The 14,105-nt window shown below is 29.4% G+C and overlaps 1 protein-coding gene across 1 annotated transcript in view; it reads right to left on the reverse strand.

The window, feature by feature from the left end:
- Positions 1-13,775, reverse strand: part of LOC106478578 (pre-mRNA cleavage complex 2 protein Pcf11-like) — an 80,477-nt gene extending 66,702 nt beyond the window's left edge. The window contains exon 1 of the mRNA XM_013939133.2: positions 13,409-13,775. Within this exon, the coding sequence (XP_013794587.1) occupies positions 13,409-13,561 (153 nt within the window). The 5' untranslated portion in view covers positions 13,562-13,775. The remainder of the gene's footprint in view (positions 1-13,408) is intronic.
- Between the last annotated feature and the right edge of the window lie 330 nt (positions 13,776-14,105).

A 14,105-nucleotide genomic window follows, 5' to 3' on the forward strand; every position in this document is an offset into this window, starting at 1 on the left:
GGTGTACGCAAGCATTTCCAAAAATGGAAGAAGTGGGCAGGGCCACTGTGTTTGATTTGCTAAATATAATGATATCTCAGCAAAAAGAAAAGATAGGAAGTTATTATTTTGGTTTATTCTCATTTCATCTATTCTAATATAATCATATACCAAAATAAATGTTTATTTTTCTGTAAACTTGGTATGTCACTTTATTGTAAATGAAAAAACTTTAAACTTTCTTGAGAACAAGCTAGGTTTTTCTATGTGATATATTTGTAGTGTATATGTGCATTTACATAAAAACATCGATGTGTGAATGCTTTAAGTCTATTGCATTGTACTGTAAACAATATAAATACAAAGATGCTTTGTTTCTAAGACTGTGGCAAAGTGATTTTTCTATCTAAACCTTATTCTATATTTGACAAAATCTGATGATTGTATTTTTTTAGGTTTATTTCCACTTCATCTACTCCCATTTAGTCTATTACCAATGGAAGTAGACGAACTGGAATGTTACCCATATTTTATATTCTAACTTGTCAATATCAATAACTGGAGTTTCTAATTCATAAGAAACTACAGAATTTGTATTTGTACATCACAAACATCTAATTTGAACCAAAAGCTGTTTTCAGCATACCATGTAACATACAAAAATTGATATTTAAGAACTTTGTTTCAACATGTACTTTTAAATTAAGAAATTAACTAATGTATAATACTAAAATTTGAATTATAAACCCTGACCATAGGAAAACCTGTCAAAATAGGGTTAAGCTGAACAGAAAAATCTTTTTCAGTCAGTCTTAAACAGTAACTAAACCAAAATAAAATCAAACTTGTTTCCACAGTGAGTGTTTAATTTACCAATCCCAATTAATGTATTAAAAAGCAACAACAAGCATGAAGGTAGTTATTTTAAGTCAGCCTTCAAGAATATTCTGAAAGTTATGAAAAAATATAGGTACTGACACTAAAGTACAGAGACTCGGATTCTTAGTTTATTCATGACCATAAGTAGTTAACATATGTTCAAGCCAATCCAATTCTGACTCTAGTATGTGTGACAAGCTATTAAACGATCTTATTTTCTAACACAGTAAAACAATTTACTTGCGATTAGAATATGCAAATTTCTGCCACCAAAACATAGTTGTTAATCAAACTTTTGTGGAATGTACTTTCAACAAAAAATTTACTTGTGATGAGTCACGTCTTATTACCCCAACTATCACAGCTACCTTGAATGCTCAATGAATGGACATGCAAATTGCTAACTGAAAATGTGAAAGGAAATGCAGATCAAAACATTTATGTCTCATCTTAAGTTATTGCCACACAGGCAAATAAACTTTGTATGATCATAATACTATCTTATCATATCTTACCGTGCTGGGCAATAGGAGAAATTGAATGCTAATGGTATTTCATGTCACTGGTTTATTTCAAATTGTATTTGATGTAAAACTTGCACTAACAATATAGTATTGCATTAAATATGCATTTTAAAAAAAATATTAAAAAACAGCAACCGAGTTATTCATATTTCAAAAAGTTTTCAGAAAAACTTGCATTAAACAATTTGTTTACAATTTTATGTGTGAGATACGTTTTAAAACTTCATAATAAATATACAAAGTTGTTAACAAATAAAACTTTTTTTTCACATCATTTGTTAATGCTTATCCTAACTTCAACAACAACAAAAACTGGCAGAGAACAATAAACTGTGGAAAGGTTTAAGAAAGTATTAATTGATAAAATTCAGGTTCAGGTACAGAAATCTTTCAAGTGCATATATTTTATTTTTAATGAGTGCATGCAACTTCCATGCATTTATAATATAAATGTGACCTACTGTGCATCCTAATCTCAAACCCTATATTATAAACAGTTAACAAAATTTGCAAATCAATTAAGCCAGGCTAATTAATATATTACTCTCATATGATACTAATATTCCTATGTTCAGCTTTTTTTTTGTTTATTACAAAAAGTTTTGAACAATCCTTCATCTTCAGGTACAAGTTAGGATTAAGTTACTTTTATATAAAATACTTTTTATATAAAATATAAAATATGTAACAAGCTGAAAATATTATTAATACTGTTCCATTAGTTTCCTGCTACAAACTTTCACAAGACGACCCTAATAAAACTACCGAATGTTTGTTAACACATAATTTTGTAAGTTGTGACACTAACTAATCAAGCTGAACAAACATGAATGGAAAATAATGAATCAGAATGGCAATACCCGACATTAACTGATTTAAACATACCTCTGATTAATTATCATTTTACGTGACACTAATCAATACAATTGATTCTTATATCCATTATAGTGATAAATCAAATTAATTGCCCAGCCCTGCCACTGTACTTATCACTAACAAAAAAATTTGGAGCTATATATAAATGTGAGTGTGTGTATGTTATTTAAATAAATATTTGCACCTGATGAAGTCACTATTGTATTTCAAAATTTATTCCTGAATTTTCATACATAAAAATAGATCACAATCTATTTTATGACCAGTGGTGAAAAAAAGTGGCAAATGTAATCATATCTAATTTTCTTAACCAAAATTTCCTTCCTTTTTTTCTCAAGTTAGTAAATGTTCCACTGATTAATAGTGTGTTTAACTCTATCAGAAATTTATCAAGAAATTATCACACACCAAAAAGAAAATAAATTTAGCACACAAACACACACATGAAGCAGTGTTATGTGTTTATCCACTTTTCAAACCAACTTCTTGACCAAGGAGTGTCACTGAGAGATTAACATTTGTACCTCAAATAAAATGAAACAGTCCTTCTAGATTCAGCAACTTACATAAAATATCAATTTCATCTTCCTTTAAAATGGCAATCAATTTTCTTTCTAAAAAATGTGTTGGAGAAAGACCTTATAATGGATCAAAGATTCATTTAACAGGCTTTCTCATTTTGAATATGGCCCTCAGAATGAACCAGTATTTACTCCTCTCCCAAAGAAATTTTATTTTATTCCTCTTCAAAAGGGAATTATGCATGAGGTGGAGGAAATATTTTGTCTTTTGAGATTACAAATTTCATTTGTTTGCTCTAGACAAATTCACTCATGTCAAGGATATCAGTGTATGCTATTTTTCCACCCATGCTTTTGACTGTATAAAATAAAGACTTCATTATAGTGTAGCAATACCAATTTTTAGCCAAGTGATAAATTGGTTTGCATTTACCCAAACCACCGTGTCTGTAAGGATAGTTAAATTTTTCTATAATAAATAAATAATATATGTTAAGTATTTCTTCAATAGATAACTTTTAGTTTCTAAATCAGATAAAAATTGACCAAGTTATAATTGATCATGTCATCTGGAGAAACTTCATAAGGTATGACTTCTTCTTGTGTAGCAGACAGGTCTGCTATGTGAGCTTCCTTCACACATTGTTGCATGTGTTTTTCAGACCATACCCCAAAAGATCTTTATCAGATATCTCCTAACCACATTGCCCACTGTGACTAGAACTTTACTACTCTTTGGCCTGTCATCATTCACTATTATTTCCTCAATTACCAGCATATGCAAGGTTCCGAGATGTTAAACTTCCAACCTGTGCAACCTCTGTAAGTGCAATCACAATGAGACTTATTGACAGCCCTTACCAAGGCAAATCCATTTACAAAGCCTAAAGATTCTATCAAAACACTCAAAAATAGGTTTGGCAGTGACAAGAATACTAACAATAATAGTAGTAGCTTTCAACCAAGTCAGAATGTCAAAAATAAAGGTCATAATTTGATTTATTACTCAACAACAAAAACAAAAAATATTCAGTGTGTGTGACCACTGATGATAAGGTATTGCAGTCACTCCAAAGTCCTATCCCTTTTTGACTGTTCATAACTCACGACTGAAATATGCTACCATCATATGGATTACATACTTAGATATAGCTGATTCTGGATTTTCCAATGTGTATGCATCATCTCCAAAAAACAATTACCAGCATTTCATGTTCCTTGCCAAGCTACCTAAAATGTTACCGTACTTTGCTTTTGGTCAAGGAAAAAATCCTGTGTTAAAATTTATTTTCTAATATTTAATAGTGAGAATGGGCACAAATATAAATTTTGGCTAGGTAGGAGTCATATTCAACTTAACCCCCAGGTAGGTCAAAGGGTGCTACTATAGTGTGTGGTCTACCGAGACTTTTACACTTAGTTAAATAGACAGGTCCAGTCGGGTCAGGTGGGGTCTTCTATTATCCCTCTGGGGTAGTGGTAATAGGGTCTGGTGGGTCTTGGTAAGCTACAGATACTGCAGTAGATCGCACCCTATAGTAGCACCTGTCAGAGTGTGTATTATAAATTTTTACAGTTGCAGTCAAAATTTAGCTACTTTATTATCAATGTATATTGAATAAACTTGTCATCAAAATGTAGTTAATACATAAAATTTTAGCATTATAAGTTTTAAGTTTTTGATTTCAAATAGAAATATTTAAATAAATTTTTAATCTCCCCTTGTCTGCATAACATATTTGTTTGCTCTGACTAGCCTATTTTCGTCTTCATCCCTCTAAGACATCCTGAGTTTAATATAAATTACATATTATAGTATAGATATTACAAAAGTATAGCTTAATTATTAGCTTTCAACTTCCTTTGTTTTTGGATATAAACCAGAAAGTCACACCCACTTGCCATGCTTTCTAATCATATACCTTCTTTCACAAATAATTCTGACATTTGCTCTTGGATTATTTAAAATCAATAACGACAATTTTAATTTACTGAATGACATATGATGCTGTTTTGTTTTCAGAAGAGTCTTAGTTATTCTGCCTACAAATTAAAAGTTGCCATTACAGAGTTCAGAATGACCAACTAAAGGAATTATTTTAAGGCACTTGTGCTTTAGTTAGAAAGCCAGTAAAATAATAATAATTATAGGGCATTGTTTGCTTTGTGTTATTATTTTGTTTTTAAGTGCATCTATGAAATAAATTAAAATTCATGTACCAGTATCATTATTACAAAATAACCTTAAGTTTCATTGGCAAGCAACAGGAAAGAAAAAACAAAAGGCCAACATATAAAGAACTAAATTTGTTTTTAACGTATTTATTTATTGTTGTGAAAATAACTTAAGTGTAAAAATTAGTAACTTGTTAGGTTAGATTGACAAAAATAACATTTCTCCATTTCTCATAACTAGCTCATTCATGTGTTATGTCATTAAATAACATAACTTGGCTACACATTCACTGTGTGATTTATAGCTAGTATCACGGGATTATTAGCTAGACACAGTTCAAAAAGCAATAACACAATAAAATTAAATAAAATCTGATGTAAACTGTTACAAGCCTTAAGCTGTTTAGGATCAATAACTATAATTTTGTTACAATCTCAAGGCATTCTAAAAAGAAAAAAAGGGTAATATAAGTTGTTGTTTTTGTGGTTGTTACAAGGTCTGTCAAATCGAGTCCATATAGTGTTAGGGTAGAAGAAATAACAGACAAAATATGGGTTTTAGTGAAAAAAAAACTAGATATTCATTTAGTAAGTTTTAAAGGTTATGCAAATGAAACTTGAAAACTATATAATGAAATATTTTTAATTTTAACATGAAAATAACCTTGCCTTCAGGCTAGCAAAAGTCTGGGTCACACTAATTCACAGACAAATCTTTAATAAAATACAAGATTTAATATTTACCAAATTTCTAGAATATATGCTCACTATTTTAAAAGTTATAGTATAAATACTTTCATAGTTACATGGTGGTTGCAAGGTCAGAGTAAGCCCATATTAACAGAATTAAAGACATTTTCACTTTTCTATGATGTGATGGATGCAGAAAGTTTAAGTGTGAGAGAATACTTAAATATTTTAATACTCAGGGATGGGTTTAAATCTTATTTTTTTAAGTGGATGAGGCAACCTCAGTGGAACGACAAGGCCTGTTGTTGTTCTTAAATATTGTATGCTATGACCAACAGTTCTCTGGTTCTATACTAAACAGTTTTTACTAAATAATCATCTAATTATGACAGAAAATTTAATTCTCTTCATTTCATTCACTGTGGCAAAAAGAAGTATATGCATACCTGGCTATAGGAAGCACTGACAGAGCTTCTTTGTTTCTTCTTCTTACAATATCATGATCTACTGAATCTTTGTATTCCTGATTCACACATTTTTGCAACATCAGAAAGATCATGGATTCTGAGATTCCAAATGACTCTTACCCTCCATTTTTCTTTTTTTTCTCCTTAGTTAGGACTGTACAGAATCTACTGATTCCATGAAGATGATGTGTAGATGACTTTCAATTGTGTCAATGAATTATACTTATACCTGTGTGTGCATGTGTGTGTACATGTATACCTACATATAGCCATTTGTTTATTCATAGAATTGGGCATTTCAATCAATAACTGATTACCTATGAGCAGCGATTACATCTATTAGTTTTATGTAAGCTAAGCATAATTACGATTAAATCAATCACCTTAATAAAAATCAACTGTTTACAATTATTACAGTTATGCGTGTTGTCAAGCACAAGTCAACATAAAGAGCTATCTGCATCTAATTTTAGCCTTTTTTAGTTTTTTTTTACTTAAAGTTTGCTGAGCTTTGGTGATTCTGGTAGAGGATCCCTTGATTCGAGGTTCTTAGGTTTAATTTCCATTTCTACCAAACTTGCTCAGCCTGTCTTTGTTACAGCGAAGCTACTAAGGCTATCTGTCAAATCCTTATTTATTTCTTGTACGTACCAAGGTTTGAGGAACAATACCATTTGATTAATCAGGTGACTAATTAATTGATAAAGCAAATACCAGTAATCTCCCAGTTCTATCGTTAACCTCTAAAATTTTTATTTATGTAGTTTCATTAATCTTTTGAATCAGTTTCAATTCATGTCAAAAACTGTTTTCAACAAATTTGTAAATGTGCTTCGAGCAGCATGCTTTTAATAACTTTTGTATATTCTAATTCTTCCACATCTCTTTCCTAGTCTTAACTTTCTGTAACATAGTATATATTGCCCAAAGAGCATCTACTAAAACATTACAAAAAATATTTTATTTAAACGTGTATTAACTCACCTGAATTCTGTAGAAGAGACTATGACAAGCATAAATTTACCCTGACTATATTTTCACATCCTGACAACATAAGAATAATTACACATATCACATATTATTATATGTTAAAGTTTATTTATCTTTTTATTATATATTTTAAAATTTTATCTTTCAGACTCTGCTTTCTTGATTTTTTAAAACTACATATCTTGTTGCCTGCACTTCTTGTTGGCTATGACAAAAATCACCTACACATTTGTATGTGTCACGCAAAATACACTGATAATTTCTCCCAAATAGAATAATTCTCTTGATTTAAAATATTATATTGAAGACAATTTATTTTCAGCAGTTTCTCATGCTATAACTAAGTCTACTTTCTGAAGAAAGATTTGTTCATCTACAAATACTCCATAATTATTTAAACTAAAAAAGTAACCACTGGAAAGTTGTAAGTTGGTGATGAAAATTGTCAATTGCCAGCTTCTAATAAAGCCTCATAAATTTGAATAAAACATACAGGTATAATTATTGTCATAAGTGTCAAATACATCTCAATCAACCATTTAGGTTAAGTGTATATACAAATAGACTGTGGGTATTAAAAAATCTACACTATACAAAAATATAACGTCTAATTGCTAGTAAATCTAAGCAGAAAAACATCACACACAAACGTTTATATAAAAAAAAACAAGATACAGAACATTATAATAGGCTTTCAATTACATAGTTATTTTAATATTATTATATTCTAAGTAATATAAAAAACAAGAAGTTTTCTTGTTCCACATGACAACTGAAATAAAGAAGTTTATATTAAATAAATCAATTGAAAGGGCTTTTATCTATTATAACAATTTTTTTCTACATTTTCTGGTATATTGACTATTTCACAAGAATGAACTTAAAAATAGTTGCAATTTTTTCAGCACTTCTTAATACACATAGGAGTGGATTATGTATTAAAAAAGTTAAAACTTCTCATAAAGAAAAGATATTCAAAAGTTTGGTAAAATGAAACAAAATAATAGTTGTGTTTTTAATTCTAAACTTCTACTTGATAGAATATTTTATAAGTCTTGGAAAACTCACAAGTATTAAAAACAAAAATTTTATAACTTGCAAATATAAAATTAATTTGTTTGCAAGTCATCATACAATCACAGTTAAAAGAACTGACATTTTTTCAAAAAGAAGGATAGCAATATTTGTGAAATGTGCAAGCTTTCAATAAAATTTCAGTGGGTAGTCTATAACATAGCAGCTAACTGGAATGTTCACAAACTATCAGGTTATATAAAACAACAACTAAAAAAAACAAGTATACACATTACAAACAAATTAAAACAAGTTTAATTGAAAAGGGGCCCAAATTTTTAAGTGTAGTGGGGCATTCTTTGAGGGTTAGTTGACTTGACCCACCTTGGAAGAGTAAAACTATATACACTAACTGACTTTAATAAGCATTTCTTCACAACATTTAGCAATATTTTAGTAAACATTAAAAGCCTGTTGTATATAAAAAAAACAGATTTTTACTAAAGATTTGGATGTGAATTTCCAAAGCATTTACCAAGTCATTATGAGTGTAAGGTTATTTTCATGCTAATACACTTCTTTTCACCCAAGTTTTCACATTTCACTAACATAACCTCTAGACCTACTAAATGAATATCAAAAGTTTTTGATAATACTTTATATTTCTTCTCTTATTTTCTCTACCTTGGCATTAATTGTACTGAAATCAATGTACAGAGAAATGAAGAATTTAAATATGAAAAAAGATGAATAATACAATGTTTTTCTCTGCACTTTGAACTGCTAACTTTTTTCACATTTCTTTTAATTTTATGGTTCTACTGTTGTATTTCTGGCACTGGAACAGTAATTCTTGCATAAAAAGCAAAAAAAATACCAGTGGAAGCCCATTAGCTGTTTCGCACATATACTAAATGAGCTAATATCATATTTCACAGAGGAACTCAATAAGTGTATTTTACACACTTTACTGAAGTTTGTAACTTTAAAAAGAAAAACAATAAATAAACAAAGGATTTTTAGTATTCTGTGTATTTCAGTTGTTTTCACTCAAGTAAAAATATTTGATGTTTTTCCCTGAGTGTTCTTCACTGTCACAAAATGAGAATTTTCAGCACAGCTGCATAATGTGACACAGAAAAATGATGCAATTTTTTAAGTATATATTTTTGAAATTAAAAAAGTTAAAATTTAAATGAAGATTTAAATTATAAATGACATTTTAATGCCAAGTTTATTGACATGTATCACAATGCTGTTTAAATTTTGAACTTAATGCTAGAAAATGTCATGAAATGTATTTTGACCCAGTTATACAAAAAAAGTTAATGGCATTTAACATACCTATTGAAATTGTTACAATTGACACAATTATAGCCATTATAACAAAATAATAAATGTACATTTACTTCTGTATCTAAATTAAATTAAGAAACATTAGTCATAATTATAACACATTTTAAACTGTGAATTAACAAAGCAGAAATTTGAATAGTAAGAAAGACATTGAAGTGTGCATACTATTATCTAATTTAAGCCTACAATACTTTCTTTTGTAGTTTATAGTCATTGCGAAATAATTCCTACACATATGCCTGTATCAACAATTTTAATATGGTAGTTTAAAATATTAAAAAGACCACTGCAGGCTTTTGTGCATTTGTATCAATCTTATTGCAGAGAAACAACCTGCGACAACAGCCTCAAACCAAATTCATTAAGTTTACTATTACTAAAGTTAATAGTCAAATTCAACATAAAAATCATTCCTAATGTCTCTTATAAATTACTACTTTTTTTTAAATTGCATTCTGAAAAGAACTAAGAGAAAAACTACAAATTGGTTTCACAACATAACAATGTTTTGGGACAACATAGGACCTATTGGTCCATCTTAACTGTTCCATCCTCTAAACTAAATTAAAATAATAATATTAAAAATCTTAAAGCTAGCCCTCATCATTCACATAATTACCAAGCTTTTTCTTTAACTCACTTATTTGCTAATATATTACACATGTAACAAATCAAACACAATGGCATCTCGCTTACCTCTTTCCATTTTTGGAAATACTTCCTTATATCCACTTACTTCTCTATTTGACATGAATAACCAATCAAAAGCTCAGAATGTCCCCTAGTGTCTTTCTCAGCCATTTTAACAGGCTTGGATGCCATTTCTTTCTATTGAATCAATATTTCTAGGAGGTAGGTTGTGTCTTTTTGTCTTCTCAAAATTTCATATTTTTTAGACCAAAGTACATCTTAGTTACTAAGCTTGATAAATTATAGTTGAATTCTATGGTATTGATGTAGTAATTTATGATTGTTTTGTCATTCAAATTGTGCATAAAATCTAAAACTAGTTCCGTCATAAAAAATTTGCATATCTTTCTTTTGGATGGGTAAGGGATTTCCAAAATTGTTGCGAGATACCATTTTGATAAAACATTGAAAATACCTCATTTTAGAATTTAAATATTTATTGGTGACCCACAATCTATCATAATGGCATCAAGTCAGCCAATGTAGCAGTATTTTTACTAAAGAATGGTATTTTATTTATGTGCAAACCTTTACAATAATTTTCAATATATAAGGATTTAACTCTCTCAACACGGGCACAGCCAATTTGACCAACCACATAACCTCTTTGTACTGATTTAAATTATTTATAGATTTAATACTTATAACTCTCAATATACCGTGTATATCTTCACAAAATTTGGCAGTCTTTTAGATAACATTACAAGTCGTTTCACATAAAAAATATATTTTTAGTGAAGTATTTTTAATAAAATAAAGATTTGTCCATGAATATATTGAGCATTTGTTTTGAATAGTCTGTGTGCAAAGTAATTTTTCATGTTAAAATCAAAAATACTTTTCATCTCAAAAATCTCATTTTCTTTGTGTAATCTCTAAAACCTCCTAAATGCATTTTAAACGTTTTTTTCAGTAAAACTTGAGTTTATCTGTTATTTTCTCTCCCCTATCTCAAAAGGGGATTGGTCAATTTGACTGACCTTGTAACAACCAAAATAAATCTAAATTACCTTTCTAGAATGACTTCAAATTGTAACATGAAGCTACATTTGTTTCTCCTACTAGCTCTAAGTTTATAACATTATAAATCTATTTATAATTAAATTTTATTGTTTTATTGCCCTTTGAACTATGTCTAATTACTATTTGCACCATAAAAAGTTTTAAATCACTTGGAGTGGCAAATTATGCTCAGAAGATATTCAGGAAATTTACAAACCCTAATGTTTTGGTTTGGAGCATGCTAAAATAAACCCAGATCCAATAATTATGATTATAAATGATATTTTAATTATGCCTCTAGCTATATTGCCCAGGTACATCAATCCAAGGTATCTGTTGTATAACTCTACATATGCTCTATTCAGATTTGTGCAATGGCTCACTGCAAAATCAATTCCGTTCAATATTCCAAGAAATACTAAAAGTAAATTCAACAAAATACATTTCTAACACAAATACAAACTTATGCACCCAAGTTGACTGCATTTTTCAACCAAGCAAGTCTGAAATAATTGATCATCAATAATTACAGTATTTGACAACACATCTCCTACATAACAGACATCTTGAAATAACATCTTGAAATAACCTGTACTCAAACTGAACTACTTGGAATGTGCAAAAAATGTCACTCTACAAGAAATGACTTGGGGGAATGAGGCAAGAAGTTACTTGTAAATTGGAAACACAAAACCCCATTTCTCTTTTATGACAAATGTAATAGTAGCATTTTCAGTAGCTATTCTACAAGTAAAAAGACATAGGCATAAGCTATAAAGCAACAAAGAAGCAGTCAGAAATCCTGCAGTCTCTTTGTGTTATAATACAGTATACTCTAATGAAGAATAAGGTAATTGTGTTTTGTATTGCTTACTAACAATATAAAAATGTCACTCTTTTTATAGCCTGTTGACATCTATCAAGTATTTGTTCTTAAAAAAAAAAAAGGTTATAGAAAAACTACTAATTTAGTTTATTTCTTATAACTTTTTGATTCAACAGTGCAATTTATGGCCTTAAAGCAGGATGTATCCATTCATTCACCAACATTAAAAGCAGAGCTACATTTGTAGTTGTGATCACATGCTGGGGTCATAGAAGGGTGGAAATAACAGGCCATTCTCATAAAATCGAGAAAAGGAAGGAAAGTCGCATAAGAAACAAAACATTGCAAGGTAGTGCTTCCCAAACTTTTTCAGCTCGTGATATGCTTTTAATGTCCCAAACTCTTTGTGGCACATGTAATTAATTCCATATGCCCCCCCCCTTGACCAAGACAGGCAGAAATTACTATTATACTGTGTATCAAGGAGAAACTGAATCAAACTTCAAAATGTATTAAGTTGATAATAAATTTACATTACTTAATAATTGTAAAAACTTTGTGGCATAACTTTGTGCTGCAGCACACAGTTAGGGAAGCATTGTCCTAAGGTATGATGGTTTCTTAGCAAATGTACACCTATTACTTGAGATGCATAGAAATGCAAAAAATTTATAAATGCATAATTTATGGGTGAGGCCCTTGAAGCTGTGCAGAAATATTACTTTTCATTTTTTTTTTCAAATTACACTAGATAAATGTCACAAAATAAGTTTTCGCTTAAAGCTTTTAAAAAACTGACTTCATAATGTAATGTATGCAATTAACCATTTCTGAGCATTGAGCTCTTTTTCTGGTTTTAAGTGCATACATATAAAATTTAAATAGAGATAATTCTAACTTGGTTTCAATAATTTTATACCTACAAATATTGTGACATTAAAATCAAATTTAAAATAAGTATATTGAAAACGTTTATGCCAACAGAATACAGCTGACATGTATTTATGATAGTATGAAGAATTATTACATAAATACATACATATCATAATGTAATATGATTTTTTTTAAGTTAAAATGGTATTTTCTTTCCCCCACGAATACATCTTTTCACAAGACAAGTATGGAATCATAATTTATAATTTTCAAGATTTTTCCCGTTGGTTTTCAAACCTAGTGTTGATGTAGATTATTACCGATGTAAATATAGGAGACACTACTTAAACATTAATTTTTCAGTAAGTTATAATTTTTGACCAAGCTCAAAAGAGTCAAACAAAACCCCAACCTTCGAAATGGTAGTTAAGCCTACTACTAATATAACAAGACTTCCGCCAGTTCTGTAAAGTTTAGGGCACAAATATCAAACTATTTATTACTGTACTATTTGTAGCAATAAAGTTTAGCAGAAAATAAAATAACCTCATGCAAATGAAGTTCGATGACCCTGACGATCTTGTGCGCATATTTGCTGTTATCTTCTGCTAACATCGTCAACATGTTGATTAAAGGCTTACTATTACAAGTCAAATCAGCCAAGGAGGAACGGTAATCTTCGCAAATGTCTTCATCCATATTTTACTGAAAGAGTTGAAAACTAAAGAAAATAATATAAGCAACGTATAAGTCAGTAATACATTAAATTGTAGAGGAAGAAAAAATCTCAGTTAACGACAGCTGTAAATTAAAGATAATAACCGAAAATCTAACTTCAGTTACATTACAACACTTCCATTACACAAGCTCAAATATGGCGACTATCTCACTGTGTGTGTCGAACAACGCCGATAGCATACTCCAGTTGGACAAGTCTTATTGGTCAAAATAGTAAAAACGTCATAGAGATTGCAAAAAACAGCCAATGAATATCATTGTTAAAACTATTTTAAGGCATCGTTATACTTTTATAAGATTACAAAAGTGTAAAAGTGGGCTTTAGAAATGTATTTACCATTTTGAACGTTATATATTACTTAAAAATTTTGTTAACCTCAGTAGCCAAAAAATATGTAACATATATATAGTAATAAGCTGTTTGTTTTTATTCAATGTCACATTCTTCAAAACAGTAATAAATGATATATAAAAACAGATAAAATATTTTATTAATTTTATAGTA

Source organism: Limulus polyphemus, unplaced genomic scaffold (genome assembly GCF_000517525.1).
Source record: "Limulus polyphemus unplaced genomic scaffold, Limulus_polyphemus-2.1.2 Scaffold227, whole genome shotgun sequence".
In the NCBI taxonomy this organism is placed as follows: Eukaryota; Metazoa; Arthropoda; class Merostomata; order Xiphosura; family Limulidae; genus Limulus; species Limulus polyphemus.